This window comes from Anolis carolinensis, chromosome 3, assembly GCF_035594765.1.
Source record: "Anolis carolinensis isolate JA03-04 chromosome 3, rAnoCar3.1.pri, whole genome shotgun sequence".
Classification (NCBI taxonomy): domain Eukaryota; kingdom Metazoa; phylum Chordata; class Lepidosauria; order Squamata; family Dactyloidae; genus Anolis; species Anolis carolinensis.
This window is the reverse complement of record NC_085843.1, coordinates 102,585,147-102,606,424: the sequence shown is the minus strand read 5'-3', so window position 1 is coordinate 102,606,424 and position 21,278 is coordinate 102,585,147. Positions and strand designations below refer to the sequence as shown.

At 35.1% G+C, this 21,278-nt stretch overlaps 1 protein-coding gene across 3 annotated transcripts in view; it reads left to right on the top strand.

Moving 5' to 3' along the window:
- wwc3 (WWC family member 3) overlaps positions 1–21,278 on the top strand; it is an 84,613-nt gene that overhangs the window by 38,088 nt on the left and 25,247 nt on the right. For all 3 annotated transcript variants that reach the window (XM_062977253.1, XM_062977252.1, XM_008107201.2), the window contains 9 exons: positions 5,061–5,137; positions 6,439–6,518; positions 8,006–8,135; positions 11,109–11,258; positions 12,832–12,855; positions 13,707–13,780; positions 16,392–16,634; positions 16,886–16,975; positions 18,377–18,951. In XM_062977253.1, coding sequence (XP_062833323.1) covers positions 5,061–5,137; positions 6,439–6,518; positions 8,006–8,135; positions 11,109–11,258; positions 12,832–12,855; positions 13,707–13,780; positions 16,392–16,634; positions 16,886–16,975; positions 18,377–18,951 — 1,443 coding nt within the window. The remainder of the gene's footprint in view (positions 1–5,060; positions 5,138–6,438; positions 6,519–8,005; positions 8,136–11,108; positions 11,259–12,831; positions 12,856–13,706; positions 13,781–16,391; positions 16,635–16,885; positions 16,976–18,376; positions 18,952–21,278) is intronic.

Below are 21,278 nucleotides of genomic sequence, written 5' to 3'. Positions count from 1 at the left end.
TGCTGGTAGGGAAAATGTATAAGTGCAGAAGTTGTTTATTTTACTTAGTTTAACAGCATGCTTCTAACATAGAAGTCTTCACTCTAATTGGGATTTTAAGTAGAAGGCAATTCTGCATTGCAGGGATGTGTGGTTCTAATTTAACAAACACAGGTCAATATCTTTTATTTTCATATATTTCTCCCTCTTTCCCATGTTCATCAATGGCTTGGAGCCATAGAGTATCTGATAATGAAGTGAACCTGAAGGTTACATTTTAAGGTCTGTCTACAGGCAACATAATACTAAAAGGCCAAAAGTGCAAGACCCAGAGCAGCACCAAGAATCCCCTCGTATTTATGTACGCCGTGCAGAATTTGATAGTGTTCTGGGTGGATTAAGACAAAAGAGAAAGGCTCTGAAATAAAAGGCTACATACCATTCAGAATGCAGATTTTATTTATATTTAAAAGGGCTATTCATTATTTGCTGTAATTTGAGAAATATATTCGCATTAATAGGCAAGATGTTGAAAAATCTGTAAGACCAGTCTAACAGCACGTCTGTTCCCTTTGTCTCCTTCGTGTATGTGTCCTGTTGTTTCTGCACATTTTCAAAGGAAGTTGCGTTCCTTCTCTTATGAGATGTAAATGGCACCAAACATGTCAGAAATAGAATCAGGAAAACAGTTTAGTTATAATTGATGCTTTACAATGTGAGTCATTTTGTTTTTATAAAATGTTTTCCCATAGTTTTCAAAACTGTCAGTAGCCCTCTTAAGACTGGCATTTGGAGCTTGTCTTGAACAAGGACACTTCTTTATTTGTTTGGCAGAAATATGAAAGAGCCAAGGTCTGTCTTTCCTTAATTTGATTGGCTAGTTTGTAGTCCTTCAGCCTAGAAAAATGCATTACAAACGGCAGGAGATTTGCACAGAAAAATCCTTCTGCTTTTGCTTACACTTTGTGACATTCAGATTGCTATTAACTCTTTTCAAAATGTCAGCATAGAGAGTAATTTTTGAAAATATGGAGTTTTAGGATCATTTTGTAATAAACTGTTTGACTTATGGATATTTGTTCATAAGCAAGTACCTCTGAGATTCATAATAATAATAATAATAATAATAATAATAATAATAATAATAATAATAATATAAAATTTTATTTATATACTGCCCTATCTCCTCAGGAAGACTCAGAGCTTGTTCCAGTTAGGATCACAACCTTCAGCACATTTAATTCTAAACAATGTTTGAAATTTCATCGATATTTGGATTTCAGCATGGTGCAGTCCCCGGGCCCAATCCACACTGGGCCCACACCTGGTAAAGCCCACATCTTACCAAAGATCTGGGTCTTACCAAGTAGCTAATTAATTTGCTTTTACGGAGGTGCCGTTAGTATGCTTCCAGTAAAAGCGCGACAGGCTCCACATTTTGGGGCCTGTCTGGAAGGGCCCCAGTAGTCATTTATTTCCTTATTAGTGTATTGTGTCAAATATGCCTTCTTTTTCCAGAGTTTTTTTTCATGTGCTATGAAAATATTTACCGTATGCACATCTCACTCAGTAGTTCCAAGAACAATAACTGTAACAGACATGCTTTCGATTCAGAATATTTATTATATTATTTTTTGTCAAAAGCATTGCATACTAAATAAGTTTAAAAGTGATAAATAAAGGAATTCAGAATATAATTAAATAGATTAATATATCAATTGGATATCTGCACTTTATAGTGTGCTTGTTCTGTTAAATTAACTGGAATGTGTAATCCTGCTTAACTGTTCCTAAATTGAATCCTTTGCCAAGGAAGATTTCTCAGATTCCTCAGATTATAAAGTAACAGAAATTACCATTGCATTTTATTAGAAGTAATTGGGATGGTTTTCATGATGATTCAGAATCTGTTCACATGTGTATTTATTAGAGGTGTACATCAAAGAGTTACTTTACCCCTTAATTTCTATTTGGTGAAATTGTTATGTAAAATTGGATGTTGATGGCTAGAAGAACCTTATGTTTCATCTTGTATTATTGAGTCACTCATCCAAAAAAAGTATACCCCCTGCTTTATGAAGAACTCAAAGAGAGAACTCAAAAGGTGTGCTAAAAAAGTTAAATAGTACTTTTATCCATTATACATGTGATCCAGTATTCCATATGAATTCTTGTGGAATGACAGTGGTAGCTAAATTGTCTACTCCCACTTGTCTACAGCTTTTGTGGTTTGGAGCTAGTAGTGTACTTGTTATTGCATGCCTTCAAGTTTTTCCAACGTATGGTGACCTTATCTTAGGTTTTTCTGGAGCAGATAGCGTATTACTCACCTAATTTCACCCAGTGGGTTTCCATAGCCAACTAAGGAATCGAGCCTTGGTCTCCAGAGTTGTAGGCCAACTCTCAGTCCACTATATTGTGCAAACTCTCAGAAGTGTACTATTTCTACAGATTTGAGAGTCCTCATTTTGTGCCAGGGGAGAGCATAGATGGTCCTTGATTTTGGCAAGTTTTCCTTGTTTCCAACATCTTCTGCCCATATTAAATCATAGCATTCCAGTATCTTTCCCCAACTTTTCAGTTTTCACAGGACATATGTGAGGAGCTCCAGACAAGAATATATGGTCTTCCAAGTTAGATGAGGAAAATCATTGTTACCATGTGATAACCTGTGTAAAATTTATTCTGTTAATTGGTCCAGGCTAATGGAAACAATGTTTATTTATATTTAGTGTGTTTGCTAGAAATGGCTTTTAGCATACCAGAACTATCTGCCCACTATAAACATACTGGAAAATATTGTGTAGTTAAACATAAGACTGTAGTGCAAATATAATATAATATACTGAAATATAACATCTCAGTATTAAACACAATATTATAATTTGTTTGGAAAACGTACATGCATTTCTCACTTTGCTTAAATAGTATCATGTGTTCAGCCGTAGCAGCAAAGTATAGTACAGTCGACCACAGTGTTTTTCCTGACAAGATTGTAAATTGTGAACTTAAAGTGCTTTTGCTTCTAGATGGATTTGTAGACTACTAACCTGGACAAAAGTCATGCAGAGTGCTACTGTGTTTTCTGCTCAGCCCAGTCTTGTTCTGTATATAGATTTGCATAAAGGAGCATAAGGAGCATGAAGGGGCTGTTCATAATTGTTTCAGTTGACGTCTAACTGAGAGACAGAAGTTTAAAAATTACCAGAATACTTTGTACAATGCCCAAAGATAGGATTAAGACATGTGGTTTGAATACCTTTCAGAAATACCTTAGAAGAAGCAAAGTGCAAATAAGAAAATAGTGCAGTGTTTCAGCTGAGAAGTCTAATGCAATTCTAGCCTGCACCAATAATACTGGCGCCACTCTTCTTTTAGGAAACCTCATCTGGTGAGCCATGTTCAGAGCTTGGTGTTTTATGGAGAATGTTAACAAATAGACATTCTAGGGTAAATTAATGGTGATGCTATAGGGAACCTTTGTATACTCAACGTATCTGATTCAGTTCTGGCTGATGATTACCTTTGATTGAAGATTCTGTGTTTCACTCGATTCTCGTAAAACTTTAGTTTTTATATTTTTGCCAATGTATTTTTATTAAGTAAACCTGAATAAAAATACACAGATAAATGTTTGAATCTTGTTACAGTAATGTTTCCCCTTTCCCCTTTATATTATTGTATCACTGAATGAAATATTTTCCAAGGGTAGATATTATTTTGCATACAGGAATGATAAATTGATCAATTGTGTAGCCATGATGAAACAGTATTATGATTAATCAGATTCTACATAATGTAGTGGCCTTAGACTTGGACTGTGACTAGAGACCAAAGTTCAGTGTCCAGATTGCTTCAGATTTGTCTCCTAGCCTTTCATTTTGTATGTCAGCTTTTGTGACAGCAACAGTATCAATACCCTGTGTAGTTATCTTCTTATTAATAGAATCTGTAATGGTTTCCATAAACACACAATTTTTCCTGTACCCAGAAATATTCAGATAAGTTCTTTAGTTGGTAACTTTTCATTCTTTTTAAAAAGATTGATAAAATCAATACAGGACTTTTGAGGTGCAGAGTCTCATTGTTCATTTGACCTACCTACTCCAGTGTTTCTTCCCAGAATTTTTTGATTCTTGGACAGTATAGTTTTTATCCTATATATTTATGAATTGGGTATGCATTCCTTTGGGATTATTAAAATTGATCTGCATGGTAATGCATGCCAGATTTTATGCTATTGAAACAATAATATCCTTGCTTAAGATAGTCTTTCACTGTAGTTTTAACCCAACATCTATTGTTTTAATTGTATTTTTAACCAGACAGATATTACTATGTAATGTTTTTTAATTGTGTATTTGCTTTGTTTCAAATTGATCAAAGTATATGATTGTTAGTCATCTTGAGTCCCTCAGGGAGAAAGATGGGGTATAGATATAATAAATCAATCAAATAAATAAAAATGTAAATACTGTAGATTTTGTAAATAGTGCAAGATCATGGTACACTGCACTACACACACACACACACACACACACACACACAGATTACTGTCATATTTCTAGAATGGAATGATAATGGTATTAAAAGTTATCACTATTTACGTTTTGAATTTGTTTATCAAGATATCTGAAGATAGGCCTTGCGTCCTACAAAAAGGTCTTTTAATTCTATGATTCCTATAGTCTTTTAACTGTCAGCATTGCTTAAAACCATCTTCTCATTGGGGGGGGGGGTGTCTTCTAGCTGGGGATAGCTCTGGTGCTAATATTTGGTATATGACAAAAATCATTTCAATTTTGGTTGTTTTTCTTCAGTTTCTAAAACAAACTCACTCCAATTTGTTTTTGCCAATCTCCAAGTAATTACATTTTAGATTTTTCCCCATATCTAAATTATAAAAAGTTTTGGAGTCTTGGAGGGACTAAGAAATTATTGTGATGCATTAGCAGCTTGATTCTAATCCACTACCTTAGCTTTAGAATAAGAGGTTCCTATGAAAAAGACTAAATATAATACACACTGCAAGCGTCCTCTAGACTTTAATTTCAACATTTTGACATTTTCCATTTTTTCAGCATTTTCAGGATTTTCAACCAATACCAAATATGATCCATGTCAGATCAAAGCAGAAATAGCAAGTCGACGGGACAGAGTGAGTAAATCTCGCTTATACTTCAAACCAAATGTTTTTCTGTCTTATCTGTTGAGGCAACTAATTAGGAATATTAGCTACAACTGGCACAATAATATTGGTTTTCCTGAAATGCTCTGTTAGGAAAAGTTGCATAATTTTTGTGTCTACCAGATCATGTTATTTATTTATTTATCTTGCAAAAAATGATATAACCTTAACAATAAATATATTAGCCATTTTTAAAAGTTTGAGTTTGGAATTATATTTTGGTATCACGCAGCAGCTCTCAGGTTCTATCTGGATTTGCTAAAAAATGAACCTAGGATCTTTGCCTTTTAAATATATACTCCATATTGATACCAACTCTTTCTCTGTGGCTCCTTTATCATTAGTGTGGAGCTGTGTTTCTATGGTATTTATTTATTTATTTATTTACGATATTTCTACCCCACCCTTCTCCCCGAGGGGACTCAGGGCGGCTAACACAACTGGCAGGATCACTACCAGTATATCATAATATACAACAATTAAAATAGTTAAATAACATAGTAAAATACAATATATAAAAGATTTAACACAGTGCAACGCCAAATATATATGCCAGTCATCCATCAGACCTTGTGCAAGAGCCTTAATCCAATCCATGTCAACACTATGGATGGTATGAAAAATATTAAAATAATGTGGGCACATTCTGCTCTTGCTTAAGCACTATGAGAGGAATGTACTCTGAGATGTGCTAAACATTTCCTGAAAGTGATGTACTTCCTCTAGTAAATAATGAAATGCCATCTGATGTGATGAACATATTAATAAATCTTGTGGGGAAAGACTATTATTTTTATGTTTCTATGCAATCTAGCCGATTGGAATAAATAAATATATTAGTTGTATTGTATTACAAAAGATAGGTATTTAGAAGCGACCAACAACTGGAAGAGTTTAATGTAGTGATCTCAATGGTAATTCCTCTTATTAAAAAGCTTGGTAAACATTGAAGTAGGAAACACACAGAGCCATTATATATCATGCAATTTTTGAGAAACAATTGTGTTTTCATGAACAATTTAATGTCTAAAAAGTCCACTAAAGCCAGAGATAGCTTTAAGTTTTTTCAATGTGTGTATGCAATCAAATGTATTATTTATATCTTGTGTGCAATTTCTGTATACAGTAAGTTTCATGTTAGGGAGCTAAACACATCTGGGAAGCTCCGTACCATAACCTGGGAACTGAATTATAGCATAAAGTATGAACAGTGAATTGCAGCAGTTAAGTGTGTTGGTGCATAGTTTTCAAAACTGTATTTCTCTCTCAAGCTTTCTAGGTTAAAACGAGAATTGACACAGATGAAGCAAGAACTACAGTACAAAGAGAAAGGAGTAGAGACATTGCAAGAGTGAGTTGAAACCCTGCAGGATAATCACTACAGTAGAGTCTCGCTTATCCAACCTCCACTTATCCAACGTTCTGTATTATCCAACGCAGTCGGCCTTTTAGTAGTCAATGTTTTTGTAGTCAATGTTTTCAATACATTGCGATATTTTGGTGCTAAATTCGTAAATACAGTAATTACTACATAACGTTACTGTGTACTGAACTGCTTTTTCTGTCGATTTGTTGTAAAACATGATTTTTTTTGTGTGTGTCAGGAGCGACTTGTGAAACTTCAAGTTACTTCTGGTGTGAGAGAATTGGCCGTCTGCAAGGACGTTGCCCAGTGGATGCCTGGATGTTTTTGATGTTTTTATCATCCTTGTGGGAAGCTTCTCTCATGTCCCCGCATGGAGCTGGAGCTGATAGAGGGAGCTCATCCGCGCTCTCCCTGGGTGGGATTTGAACCTGGCAGCTTTCAGTTCAGCAACCCAACCTTGAAGTCACAAGGCTTTAATTCACTACGCCACCGGGGGCTCCGTAAAACATGATGTTTTGGTGTTTAATTTGTAAAATCATAATGTAATCTAATGTTTAACAGGCTTTTCCTTAATCCTTGTTATCCAACATTTTCACTTATCCAACGTTCTGTCGGCCCATTTATGTTGAATAAGTGAGACTCTACTGTATACTGCTTTATTCATAGTAGTATAGATACAAAAAAGTTAGCAAGTCATTCAATAGTGCAATAATTTTTGTGCCTTAGCCAAAATGCTACATGTAACAGTTACATTTTTAACAGTTTTGTTAGGGGTATAGCATTTATACAAGGTCTAGTTCATTTCACTATGATTATAGCTGCATTTTCATAAAGCAGTCCTCGACAGCTTTTAAATTGTCTTCTTTGCCCACGCTTCAACATAGGAGGCTAGCATGTCTTGTTTCCCATCTACTGCTCCTTTTTCCATCCAGGCCACAAATCTTTTGGAAAATCTTTTGCCTGACGGACACATACTGTATTTGGGCTCATATTATTCAGATGTCAAAGAGATAAAGTAAGGGGAAGACGGTGGTAGAAGGTGGGAAAAGATGGCCTTTCCTATCACTGAACAAAGCCACCTAGGGCTCCAGCTGATGGCTTCAATAAAAGAAAAACTCACTCATTCTGACCTTAAGTGTCAAAATTGATTTGAAACTGACTACAGGCAGTCCCTGTAGGTTTGAAATTGTTTGTAAGTTGGAACAAGTACATTTTAAGTATAACACCAGCCATATATATAAATGGCTTGTTGTAGAAACAAGGATTGGTGATAAAGCTTCAGTGCAGATACCTTTTCTCCAAGATAGCTCTCTCACCAGTGATTTTTCCTTCCTGAGGTATAATTCTCTCACTTTCCGTTGTCTCACCCCCTTTCTTAACTATGAGTGGTTTGTAAGTTGGATGTTTGTAACTGAGGGGCTGCTTGTATTTCCTAAAGTGAAAAATCTTTTTGCTTTATGTTTATATAAAAGGATTGACCGTAAGATATCAGATGCTCACATGAATTATAAATTGGATGAAGCCCAAGCAATAATGAATGAGCTTCGAAGCATCAGGAAGGCTATCTGTATGGGTGAAAGAGAAAGGCAAGATCTAATGCAGGTAAGCATTAATGGTGGGAAAGATGCTCATCATTATTTGATCCTAGGCTGAACTAGAGGAAATCCCTCTGGAAAGAATAATAGACCAGTTAAAATTTTGTGCATTTTTTTCATGCTATTTGATATGCTGAATTGTTACAAAGGAATTATTAGGCAGAGAAAAATAAATTGCTGGACCAGGAAATAATGTTTTTTGCCCAGGAAATCTACATGTTTTTTTCTCCACAAAAGAAATAATCTACAACATTTTGAATATAAACGGAATACTATGAAGGAATATTTATTTTCCCTGTAGCACAAAATAGGAACTACTAGAGTTGTCCAAAGCAGTCCAAAGAGTAGGAGCCCTGGAGTGGCAAATGTCATGAACCATTGCCCTGAGTCATAGCTTAACAGTGAATGCATAGTAATGTTAAAAAACATTCATTTTCTCTCATCTCATTTGCAATCTCATAAAGATAATATTAATCTCCCTTACAGAAATTATATCAGTCAATAAATTGGAAAGATCATGATGATAATGGATGTGTTTACAGAATTTAACAAACTACTTCACAACATACTAACTGTATTGATTTACATTCTAATCTAATAAAATTGAAGAAAGGGAATAGTTTTAATTACATACTGGTCATCTACTTATATGCATTTTTAAAATTTATGAATTGTCTGCACTTTTATGTAGAATTGGGAGATTTATTTAATCTTATTAATTTATTGTTGAATGAATGTCAGAGCTCACATTGTCCCCATCAGATTTAGAATGAAAAAAAGTTGAAAGCTATTTAAACTTAGCATAGTAAGTGTAGTAAAGTGGACAGAATTGCCTTAGTAAAATGAAACAGATACCCTGCAATTTAGGTATTCCCACTCTGTTGGAATAGATGGCCATGACTCATTCCTGAGTAGGTTTTGGAAGACTTCACTGTTGTTAAATGTTATGTCAGATTGATGGGGATATAGGTGAGAGACAGGGCAGGAAGGTCTGGTCTGGTCTGGTCTAAATAGAATATGGTGGTTAAGGTGATGTCATAAGTGCAATAATAGTATCATTGTTCTGTAAAAGTTTGAAGGAAGAATTTGAAGTTTGCCATTGTGTTGTCTTAGAAATTTAGAGTTATCCATACTTTAATGCTGTTAGTGTAGAGATATTGTATTGGAAATATTTTATTCTAATGAAATGAAGAAAGAAAGAGAATGTAAGAAATCAATAAACAGAATCTGAGTCCTTTTTTGGGGAGACATAAATATAAATCCAATCAATCAATCAATCAATCAGTCAATCAGTAAATGTATAGGACCTATTCCTCTAAAATGTATGGGAACAATTCACCAATTACTTTGTATAATTGTTCACCTTTTGAATGAGAAATCATACATGAATTGCTTATTCTGTTAGTTTGCTATGAGATTTCATATCATAAAAGAAGAAAAGAATACATGAACCCCCAGTGGCGCAATGGGTTAAACCCTTGTGCCAGCAGGACTGCTGACCGAAAGGTCGGCAATTGGAATCCGGGGAGCAGGGTGAGCTCCTGTCTGTCAGCTCTATCTTCCCATACAGGGACATGAGAGAAGCCTTCCACAGGATGGTAAAACATTTGGGCGTCCCCTGGGCAACGTCCTTGCAGGCGGCTAATTCTCTCACTGCAAAAGCAACTTGCAGTTTCTCAGGTTGCTCCTGACACACACACACACACAAAATCATGAAAAGAATGGAATGCTACCTCTCAATTTTCTGTTTCTGCTAGTTTGCTTTAGATGGACATGAGAAATGGTAAAAACTTTTTGGTCTTAAATTGTAAGCAACTTGGCTATTTTCAAGAAAATGAATATATTTCCACTCATAATAATTGGGTAGAGAACTCATACACATTCTTAACTACAAATATATATTATTACAGTTGCCCATAGTCCTTTAAAATGTAAGTATGTCAGTGACAAAACTGAATACTTTATATGTAAGCTGGGATATTCTGGGGAGAGAGGGATGGAGGTTAAATCATTGTGGATATTTTAGAGAAGAAATGTTTTCTCTCTTGTTTTCTCCTCCACATGTGTAATTGATACTGCAGTTTTCTATATTATGTGGATGTATGTAGGATATTTTTATGGTTTTCTTGTTGTTTTTTAAATTTAGATACTTGCCATGTACTTGAGACAATCTCAAGTCATGCAGATTGAAAAGAAGTCATGCAAACGAAAAGAAAACTGAAACAGTCCATGCACTTCTAGCCTGTATGGAACACACAAATTAGTTAACAGAATGCAGTTACTCGGATAATGATACTTGGCCATAAAAACATAGATAAATTAAGGTTTATATAATATTCTTACAGAAAATTAGGAAGCTAGCAGTATTTCTTTTAAAAGTTAATCATCACTTTTAGGTTAGCTTTGATGTATAGGATTCTGGAGCTGGAGATTTTTGTTGATGACCCAACAGTGAAGCTGTTGTGATTGAAGGGGCTCCAGAATATACTAAAAAATTTACTGTGTCTTCAATCTATCTGCTGAAGTATTTGTAGACCATTGCTACCTATAGTTCTTGTGCCATTATTGAGAGAACAGTTGTTTTCAGATAAGGTTTGGGCTATGTATAGTAATGTGGTCTTTATAGATATTTCTAGCAAAGTGTTTGCGCTCCTTAGCTTTAATTTTGTCAGTTAGTATATCTTTATGCATACAGTCTTGGAAACTTTTTTGGTATTGGAGTTATTTTTTAAATCCATCTAGACAAGTGCATTTTCCCAGTTGTATGTATTACATATACATTTGTTTCTATATAGATAAGATCTTTTTTAAATTAAAAAGCTTTTGGTTCATGTAGTGATTTCATTCACTACGATAATCTTGTCACAATTTAAGATAAATCTTTGTGGGCTATTAAGTGATTCTACTATTTAAAATATATTACAAAACCACAAATATATTTTTATATGGCTTTTCTCTCTCCACTTCCTTTAAAAAATAGAGTCTGGTCAAACTGACAGATGGATTCCGGAATAGCTGCTGTATCACACAATCTCAGCAGGATCTTCAACGTAATTCTAGCTCACTCAGTAACTCCAATTTACCTCAACAACACTGTGATGCCTGTTCTCAAACTGACATCATTGGAGAGGTATGTCTGTATTATATAGTGCAATACGTTTGCTATTTAAAAAGAGGCAGCTTTTGTTGGTTTCGGATGACAACATTGTTTAAATACATTTTCAAGTTCTCTTTAAAGGAGGGATAGCATACACAGGGATGGATAAGAGATCTTTTGATCTTTTCTTTAAGCAAGATAATGGTGTTGAAAGTTCACAATAGAGGTAATATAATTAGTGATGTTGTCCGTTCTAAACTATACCATTCATGTCTGCTTTATAGGCGAGTAAAATGTGACTTAATACTCCTAAATCATAATTTTTTTTAAAAAAAAAAACTTTCAATGGAGCATGAGACACTACCTGTCTTACACTGAATCAGAATATTGGTTCATCAAGCCCATCACTGTCAACTCTGAATGGTAGCAGGTTTTTTTGGGTTTCAGCCAGGATTTTTTCCTACACCACCTGGAAAACCCTGGTATTATCTAATAATCCAAGTATTTACAAGCTCTGGTCTTGTTTAGTTCTAAAATCAGATAGAATTTGTATTATCAGAATAATACGGCAGAATATTAAGAACCATACGGTGGGAAATACCATTGTTGAAACAGAATTTATCTCTCTCTCTCTCTCTCTCACACACACACACACACACACACACACACACACAAGAAGGGTGACTTCAGGTCTCCATGCATGGGAAAAAATCCCCCAAAATATTATCAAAGGCATTGGTTCCCTTTAGTCTTTTTGTTAATAAGAAACTAGTGAGCACATTAGAATCCAAACAACAAGCTCACTTAGAATTTTCCTTGGCAAATCGAGAATGAATTCCTCCCTTGTTTAGGGGAAAATATGTTCCTTAAATTCCTTGAAATTGGTTATAGCAGTAAAAAAGATTATGTATTTTTGAGAATATAAAATGGTGATTGCTAAGTCTTCTGTCAAGGATTTCTTAGAAACCATATTAAATTATTGGCAGCTCAAATATCAAAATACAAGTTGTTTTTATCTCAGTACACTATTCACTCCATTGCCACCATGTTCTTGAAAGGCTTCCTTTCCTGCTCAGATGTATTCCATGAAGCATTTTTGCTACACTTTATAACTTTGTTGACAAGAAGGAAGTAAATGTTTTGTTTGATGTTTTTTTAAATTCTTAATTGCTATACTGTTTAGTGAATAGATTGTGAATCCTTTCTATGGATCAAAAAATTAAAATATTTAGTAACCCCCTGCGGAATTTTATTTTAACTCAGTAAATCTGGTACACTTTGATGAAAAAATGGTTTAATGTTAAATCTGGACTGACACTTTAAAACATCTAATTAATGTCAGGACATGTTCCAGATGTTTGCCTTTGAACTTAAATTGCCAAATACACATTGTTTTTCATATATGGATAAATAGAAAGGATACTTGTTCAACTCATTCTCTTAGATAAATAATTGGGTAGTAAGTGGGAATTTCTCTTGGTGGCTGAAATTCGCAGCAACTAAAAAACTCTTCATCTATGTTTTGTCTACAAAATATATGTAAATTCTTTCATTTTCCAGAGTTTGTTCCAAAGCATATTTTATGTCTTCCTTTTCTTTTTTGCAGGAGTGGACAAATTTCTCCAATATGGTACGCATAAAGAAAGATTTGTATAATCAAACAATGTACCTTTATTTAAAAAGCAGTTTTATTTTTTCCTATACAACAAGCCACCTCTTGGAGAAAGAAGACAAATACATTATAAATAAACAAACAAATCACAGCCTTTTTAAATTTTTCTTCCAGTAGAATTTTCATTTATTGTGTTTAGATCTTGAGTAGTATGTTCAAGACACTAATCAAATGTAAAGAGCTGTAATTACTTTGGGAGAATTCAAATAACTTAAACAGAAATGTTAAATGATTCAATCTAGTACCTGTTTGTCTTGTCATTAATCTCTTTAAAATATGAAAGAAATGTGAAATGCCTCTAAACTTCTATTTTTTAAAGCACCAAAATATCATGATGCAGCAAAAAAAAACTTCCATTTCAAAAATTCATATCTTTTCCCTTCCATTTTTAGCATAAACTCGAATTATAAACATTCGCCATAGTTACATATATGGAGGGTGAAGAATAGTGAATTTACTCTTTCTGGGCTATATCTAGTGGTGTTATTTCACTAGCGAAAGGCCTTTTGTATTAACAGTGACATATTTCAGAATTAGAGCAAGGATAATATCCATTGCAGTTTTTGTTCCACAACCTATCATACAGCTAGTTCTGCAACAAGTTTGATTTAGTGTAACCACACTAGGAATTTTCACTCCTGTAACATTTAAATTGATGTAGGTCAGAACATCTCGAACCAAATTAGTAACTGTGTCAAAACAGCTTTGAATGAGATCCAAATGCTATTTTAAACTTTTTCTGTACCCTCTACACATGATGTTAATGTATTTCTAATTAAGTCTTAATTTTTTTGTTTTTCTTGGTTCAGTTTGGATTTGATGATAAAACGAGACATGCTGACAGAATAAAATTGAGTTGGCAGTACGAAGAAGCCAAAAAAAGGTAGGTACACTGAAGCCTGATGTTGACCACTCATAACCACTTTGTGCTTGAACCAGTCATTATATGGCACAGTTTTAATCAGTTTATGTCATGGATGCCTTGGTTTGTAATATGTAATAAGCCTCCAACATGGTGCCCTTCAGATGTGTTGGACTAGTAGTGGACAAGCCAGTTGTGTGTATAGTATTGGAGAATACTGTTATAATCTATTATCAACCAATCTTAGTTTTTAATACATTAAAATGAGTGCCAAACATTAGGCATTAACATAACAAAAACATTAATCTAGGTCATTCCTTCATGTACTACTGTTATCTATTATTTATAAATGTATTGTTTTCATGCTGAAGTATGTAGATTCCTTTAAATGTGATTTCATTATTCTCTTTTGCTTCGAAAAACTGTTAATTGTGCATTAAATGTATAGCAATACTAACGTTCGAAAAACCTAAAAATGAAAAACACATTTGCTTTTTCCAGTTATCTCTGTAGTAGCATTCTTCATTTATCATGCATTCCTTCCCTTTAGCTTGTTGGCATTTCTGTGGGGCTTTTGTGTCCACAAAAATATTTCTGTGTTCAGCATCAATATGCTCATGAAACATCTACTGCAGTTGATCGATGTGGGTGGTGGAGGAATGTGCTGTGTTTGGTTTAAATCTACACTTGATAAAATCAAAGTGGTATAGCACATTGAAAGATTTGATTGAGAATTATTGTTTTTCCAGTATGGAAGACTGCAAATCTTAACAGATCTGTTATAAAATGGAAATTTGACTGTGCCTGCTTTAGGAACTTTGTTAAGAATTCATGCATAATTGATGTAGCACTTGTCTCTGAACAACTGCAACAGATTTGAATTATTTTATTTTTATTTATTTATGTATTGGACTTGTATACCGCTACTCCCAATTTGGCTCGGAGCGGTTTACAAAAATAGATAAAACAATACAGTTAGCTTTAGATAACAATAAGAACGGACATAGCCCCAAGTTTTCACCCTTCGAAGGCTTGTCGGAAGAGAAAGGTTTTACAGGCTTTCCGAAAGGCAAGTAGGTCTCGGGTAGTTCTAATTTCAAATGGCAAGGCATTCCATAGATAAGGGGCTACAATTGAGAAGGCTCTCTGCCTAGTAGAACATAAATGATAGGTCCGGATGTTAGGGACTTCAAGCAAATTTTGGTCTTTAGGCTGAACTAATCTCTATTATTGTCTTAAAATAATAGGGATAAGTTTTATTGTCTATAGTAGAGTCTCGCTTATCCAAGCCTCTAGAGTATCCAAGCCATTTTTGTAGTCAATGTTTTCAATATATCATGATATTTTGGTGCTAAATTCGCAAATACAATAATTACAACATAATATTACTGCGTATTGAACTACTTTTTCTGTCAAATTTGTTGTATAACATGCTGTTTTGGTGTTTAATTTGTAAAATCATAACCTAATTTGATGTTTAATAGGCTTTTCCTTAATCCCTCCTTATTATCCAAGATATTCGCTTATCCAAGCTTCTGCCGGCCCGTTTAGCTTGTATAAATGAGACTCCGCTGTATTAAATTGTAGACCATTTTGTCAGTGCTTTTGCTCCCTTTGTAATTCTGTGCTGTTCTTACCTGTAAGGCAGGTGCTGAAAAGATAGTTAATGCTTATTTATTGCTACCACAGTTATTGATTAAGAAAGCTCTAATGTGCTTAACCGAGATGGCTTTTTTGAAACCAGATACCACATTCCTAATTTGGATGTAAATCCAAATATGATCCATTTTCTATTTGGGACTGTAGCTGGGAATGTAAGTCAATTGTTTGGATCACAATAGTTTTCTTTTCTCCCTACATGATGTTAATACAAGTTTACACATTTCAATGGAACTCAAGGAATCTTTTTAAAGATACAAAGATATAACTCATTTGCTCGTTTTCTCTGTTCAACGTGTAGATATATGGACATATGGACTATTTTCGGGGTTTTACAGTCACAAACTTGGCAATATCAAAAGATAAAGGGCTTATTACATAAGCAGTGCGTGTAATCGTGTATTATGCCCAAAATTTTGTACAGTACAGTTTTTACTCTGGGAATGTTCCTGTATTAGATCCTTATTATTTAGAATAAAGCTTTGAAATATCTAAAGTAGTTAAAAAAAAAACAGAAAGAGAGCTGGAGGGAGAGGGGTGGAGTGGGCAGAATTTTTATCTGCTAACCTAACTGTTAGCATGTCATAGTAATTGTAATCTTACTGCCATAATTTGTTTGATAGTCAGTATTATCCTAGCTGCATTACAACATGTTCTATTTCAGGCTGTATTTGAAAATTGTGAATAAAAACTTTAGGATATGGGGATATTCATTTATGGAGAGTGAATAGCCACAGATTCTATTTTAATTCAGTGGCAAGACCCCAATACATATTTTGTAATTAGCTTATTATGAATATTTTTGTGCCTATTCAAGACAATATAAGTATAATTTTCTGTTTATTCACATTTTTTGTTATGTGAAATCTGCTAGTATAAGCAGCAGAGTCTGTTTTGTTTACATTGTTGAATAAATTTTCATTTCATTTTTCCTCTTTGGTTACTTCTTTCTTTGTGACTCTTTGCAATTAAGGGTTTTTAGTATTCAGCAGCAGCTGGCTCTACAGGATCATGAATCTTGGCCAGGAATGGTGGAGGCAGACAGAGACCGTCTTCAGCTCATTAAAGAGAAAGAAGCTCTCTTGCAAGATCTACAGTTGATAAGTCAACAGCAGAAACTACCAGAAGACATTGAACGTTTAGAGGAAGATAAACGGCGCTTGGAGAATGAGATCCAGCAGGCACAAGCCACTTCTTCTCATGGTGCTGCTGAAAGGTTTGAAAATTTCATTGATTGTACTGGTGAGATGTTTTAGGATTGGAATAATAAACTATAAACTGAGCTAGATAAAGTAAAGTAGTGAAATTATGGGTAAAATAGTTTTAATATCCTATGGCTTGCTTCTGCTTGTAAAGTTCTCCTGAGGCCCTGGATCACCACTCATAAGCTAGTTTTTACTCTAGCCTATGAGTTATTTTCTATAGTGCTTGTTTCTGTTAAGTAAAAAGTTGATTTTATTCTCACAGGCTACTATTACAAGAAAAAAAGAATTGTTTATTCATGCAGTTGGAAGAAGCAACTCGTTTAACATCTTATTTATACTCCCAGTTGAAAAGGTTAGTACATAAAAGATACTGAACTGTGTATTTATGGCCAATTGTTTTGGATGGAGAAATCCAGAAAAGAGAGAAATGGCGGATTAACCTCATTTCTAAAGTCTGTCACAGCACACATTAATGAGTTGGAGGAAGGGAGAATCTTGCCTTATTTCTTTCTTCCGAAGTTCTTTCTCATCTGTCCTCTCAAGTTTCTGTTGGCGGGAGGGTACTTACATCTACTCTTGGTAGATACATTTGAGAGACTCAGTCCTTGGGCTTTTTTGAGAAAGGAGAAAACCTTGAATTCAGCAGAGCTAAGACTTGCCCCTACATACTTAAAGTCCTGTTCTGGGTATTTCTTCTAGTGGTAGATGTCTTCCCTTGGAGATGTCCTTATGCATCCTGGGAGGTGCAGGGAAACATGACTATTTTTCCTTCACATTTCTTGTCCTCAGGAACATTTCTGCCTTGTCATAATCTCTTCCATGTAGTGAATTGTGGAATAGGATTGCTCTGAGATAGAACATTTGTTCATTTATTTCTTTTACAATTACATCTGGGAGATCCAGTGGTTTAAAACTGTACCTTCAAAAACATGTAGAAACAACAGAAATGTAGAAACAACAGAAAACCAGTATTCATAGTGTCTTTGATCTGTCCATACATTGAAAGCAATAGTGTTTGTTACAAACAGTTAATATGAAGTGTCATGAATTGTAGGCAGTCTTAGGTCAGCCTTTGCTTAGTTGATGGCCAAAGAGAGTGAATCCCGGAAGAATAAATAATACTCTGAAGTACTAAGTTCCTAACTGAAAGACCTCTGAACAGATGGCCCCTAATTTGAGAGGAACAAAAAACAGAGAAGTAGAAAATGTCACTATTTTGAAAATAAAATCTTTGACAATACAATTGGTGGGTTGTTGACCTTTATTATCAAATAGGTTTCAGACTAATGTGCTCAAAATCATAATTTTACAAATTTTGTTTCATTTCATTTGGGTAAATTTGCCATCATATCAAAACTTAGAACGCATGATTTGTACTTGTTCTTCAATTCGGCTTTGCAAACCACAGTTTGACCATGATTTGCAATTCTGTTTTGGAATACAAGCATAAAACGTAGTTTACCATTCAAGATATTTTGTTTGTCACGACAACAGAAGTGTGGGAGAGTATGAAGAGACAAGGGAGCACGTTGCTTTCCATGTCTGAACCATTTTATCTTGTGTAACCTCTGTTCAGCTGTCAGCATGTATTTAAAAAGAAACATTTACTCTCATCTTTCTAGCCCACTTTTGTCTGGCATGTCTTTTTACGGTATTTTGAAAGATGAATGAATTTTTTTTAAGTAAAAAACTTTCCTTTGCAGCAAAGGTTAATTTACTGTGAATTTAATATATGTACATCTTTGCCTTCTAGCTTGTCTGCCAGTACCTTAACAATATCCTCTGGCAGCAGTCGGGGATCACTGGCATCCAGTCGCGGCTCATTGGCATCCAGTAGGGGTTCTCTTAGTTCTATAAGTTTCACAGACATCTATGGTCTTCCTCAATATGAAAAACCAGACAGTGTTACAGAATATGGGCATCACTTGCGCTATGATCCAGTGCCAATTGACACCTATAGCAAAGATCTTCCTTATCTTGAATCTGTTGGACCTTCAAATAGCAGTAAACAAAGACGATCTTTGGATACGCCACTGTCCTTGGCATCTCTGTCGTCACGATCGTCTTTGTCCTCATTATCTCCTCCGAGTTCACCCCTGGACACTCCCTACCTACCTGCTTCTCGGGATTCTCCTTTGGCCCAGAGGTCAGAAGGATATGAAGAAATAATGGGCACCGGTGCCTTAGAAGTTTTCCGAGTGCAGGTCTCTACTTTGGGCGAAGATAAAGCACAAGAAACTGTTTTATCAAAAGCTCTGGAATATTCTACAGGCAGAGAAGGACCACGGGAAACAGGGATCCAGCTTACAAATATTCCAACTTCAGGAGGCAAGTTAAATTTTGCTAAATATTTTGTCTTGTTGAATCTCATAAATACAACAAAATGTCTGAAATGTTACTATGTGTGCAGTTTTTCAAGATTGAAATAAGTGTAGAGGCAGACATCAGTTAAAATAGTTACATTTCATGTTGGATTGTATGGGTTATGTAATTGTTTACTTCTCACAATAGAAACAGTATGTTAGAGCTAAAAGTTTTTCAACTCATTTTGAGAGGAAAATAATCTTATTAACACTGTATTGTTTATTCTGTCGTAATGCTTAATGGAAGTAAAATAAATTGTGTTTAAGTGCCATTGATATCAATAGTACAAATTCACTGCCGTTAATTTAGGTACCATTGATAACAGTGGGAATGCAACTTTTTCAAACTTTGGGGTGTGTTTTTGATATCTTCCTTCTGACATTATTTTAAGCATTCAGAATATCTCAATGTTTTCTTCTTAAGATAGTTATTTTTTTCTTTGCAAGTCTTGATTTCTAATTTTTGTACTTCTCCCTGAAGTTTCTCCCTATACACTATGACCCCTCTTTCCAGGGGACCAATATCTTCAGACATGATTCTATAATTGTCTTGCATCAGAAATCCTTAATTTCAATAGAGTTTTCTTTCATCCTCAATTTTGCATACCTTGTGAAGTCTGGGAATGTATCACCTGTGGAGGTTGTACTGTATGCTCGAGAACTTGTGATGGTTAGCTTTGTCTCTTAATCTGTTGTGTGTAAATGGATTATTGTTGCCATCGACAGTTTTCCATATGTACCGTACCTTTACCCAGTTTGGGAAATCAACTATTTTTGCAGCTGTAGTATTTCTCCCCCCTCCATTTTAGCTGTTACTTTCTCTAAAGTACTGAAACCTATTTTTCTAGCCATTTTACTATATTTTTCACAAGTTATCATTTCCTCTTTGTATTTCACATTTGATATATGTATTCATTTATTACTGAATTCAGGTATTTAGAAGCAAGAATATTTTTGTTTATACCCATTATTAGTTTTTATAGTTGATTTCACCTTAGGTAAATGAAACTATCTTTTACTTATTTATTTATTTACATACATTCATAGAATCATAGAGTTGGAAGAGACTATATGGGCCATCAAGTCCAACCCCCTGCCATGCAGGAAACGCACAAAGTATAGGGATACTTTGTGTGTTTTCTGCATGGCAGGGGGTTGGACTTGATGGCCCATATAGTCGCTATCCATCCTCTGTTTAAAAGTTTCCAAGGAAGGAGCTTCCACCACACTTGAGGCAGAAAGTTCCACTGTTGAGCAGCTTACGGTCAGGAAGTTCTTCCTAATGTTCAGATGGTATCTCCTTTCCTATAATTTGAAGCCATTGCTCCAAGTCCTAGTTTCAAGGGCAGCAGAAAACATGTCTGCTCCCTCTTCCTTATGACACCCTTTCACATATTTATACATGGCTATCACGTCTCTTTTCAACCTTCTCTTCTGCAGGCCAAACACCCCCAGTTCTTTAAGCCCTCCTCATAGTGCATGGCCTTCAGATTTTTTTTATCATTTTAGTTGCCCTCCTCTGAACACCTTCCAGCTTGTCATTACCTCTTTCGAACTGTGGTGCTCAGAACTGGACACAGTATTCCAGGTGAGATCAAAGCAGAATAAAGACGCACCATTACTTCCCTTGATCTGGACACTATACTCCTTTTGATTCAGGCCAAAATCCCATTGGCTTTTTTAGCTGCTGCATCACACTGTTGGTTCATGTTCCACTTCTTTTCCACGAAGACTCCAAGATGTTTCACATGTACTGTTGTCAAGCCAGGCATCACCCATCTTGTATCTTTGCATTTCATTTCTTTCTGCCTAAGTGTAGTATCTCACATTTGTCCTGGTTGAAATTCATTTTTTTAGTTTTGCCCCAGCTCTCTAATCTGTTAAGGTCATTTTGAATTCTGATCCTGTCCTCTGGAGTATTAGCTATCCCTCCTAATTTGGTGTCATCTGCAAACTTGATAAGCACACCCTCTAAACCTTCATCCAAGTCATTAATAAAGATGTTGAACAGTACAGGGCCCAGAACTGAAGACTGCTGCACTCCACTAGTCACTTCTTTCCAGGATGCAGAGGAACCATTGGTGATGAGCACCCTTTGGGTTCGGTCGCTTAACCAATTACAGATCCACATAATAGTAGCATTACCTAACCTACATTTGACTAATTTGCTCTCAAGAAAGTCATGGGGGATTTTGTCAAAGGCCTTACTGAAATCAAGATATTCTACATCCACAGCATTCCCTGCATTTACCAAGCTTGTAACTCCATCAAAAAAAGAAGAAGATAAGATTA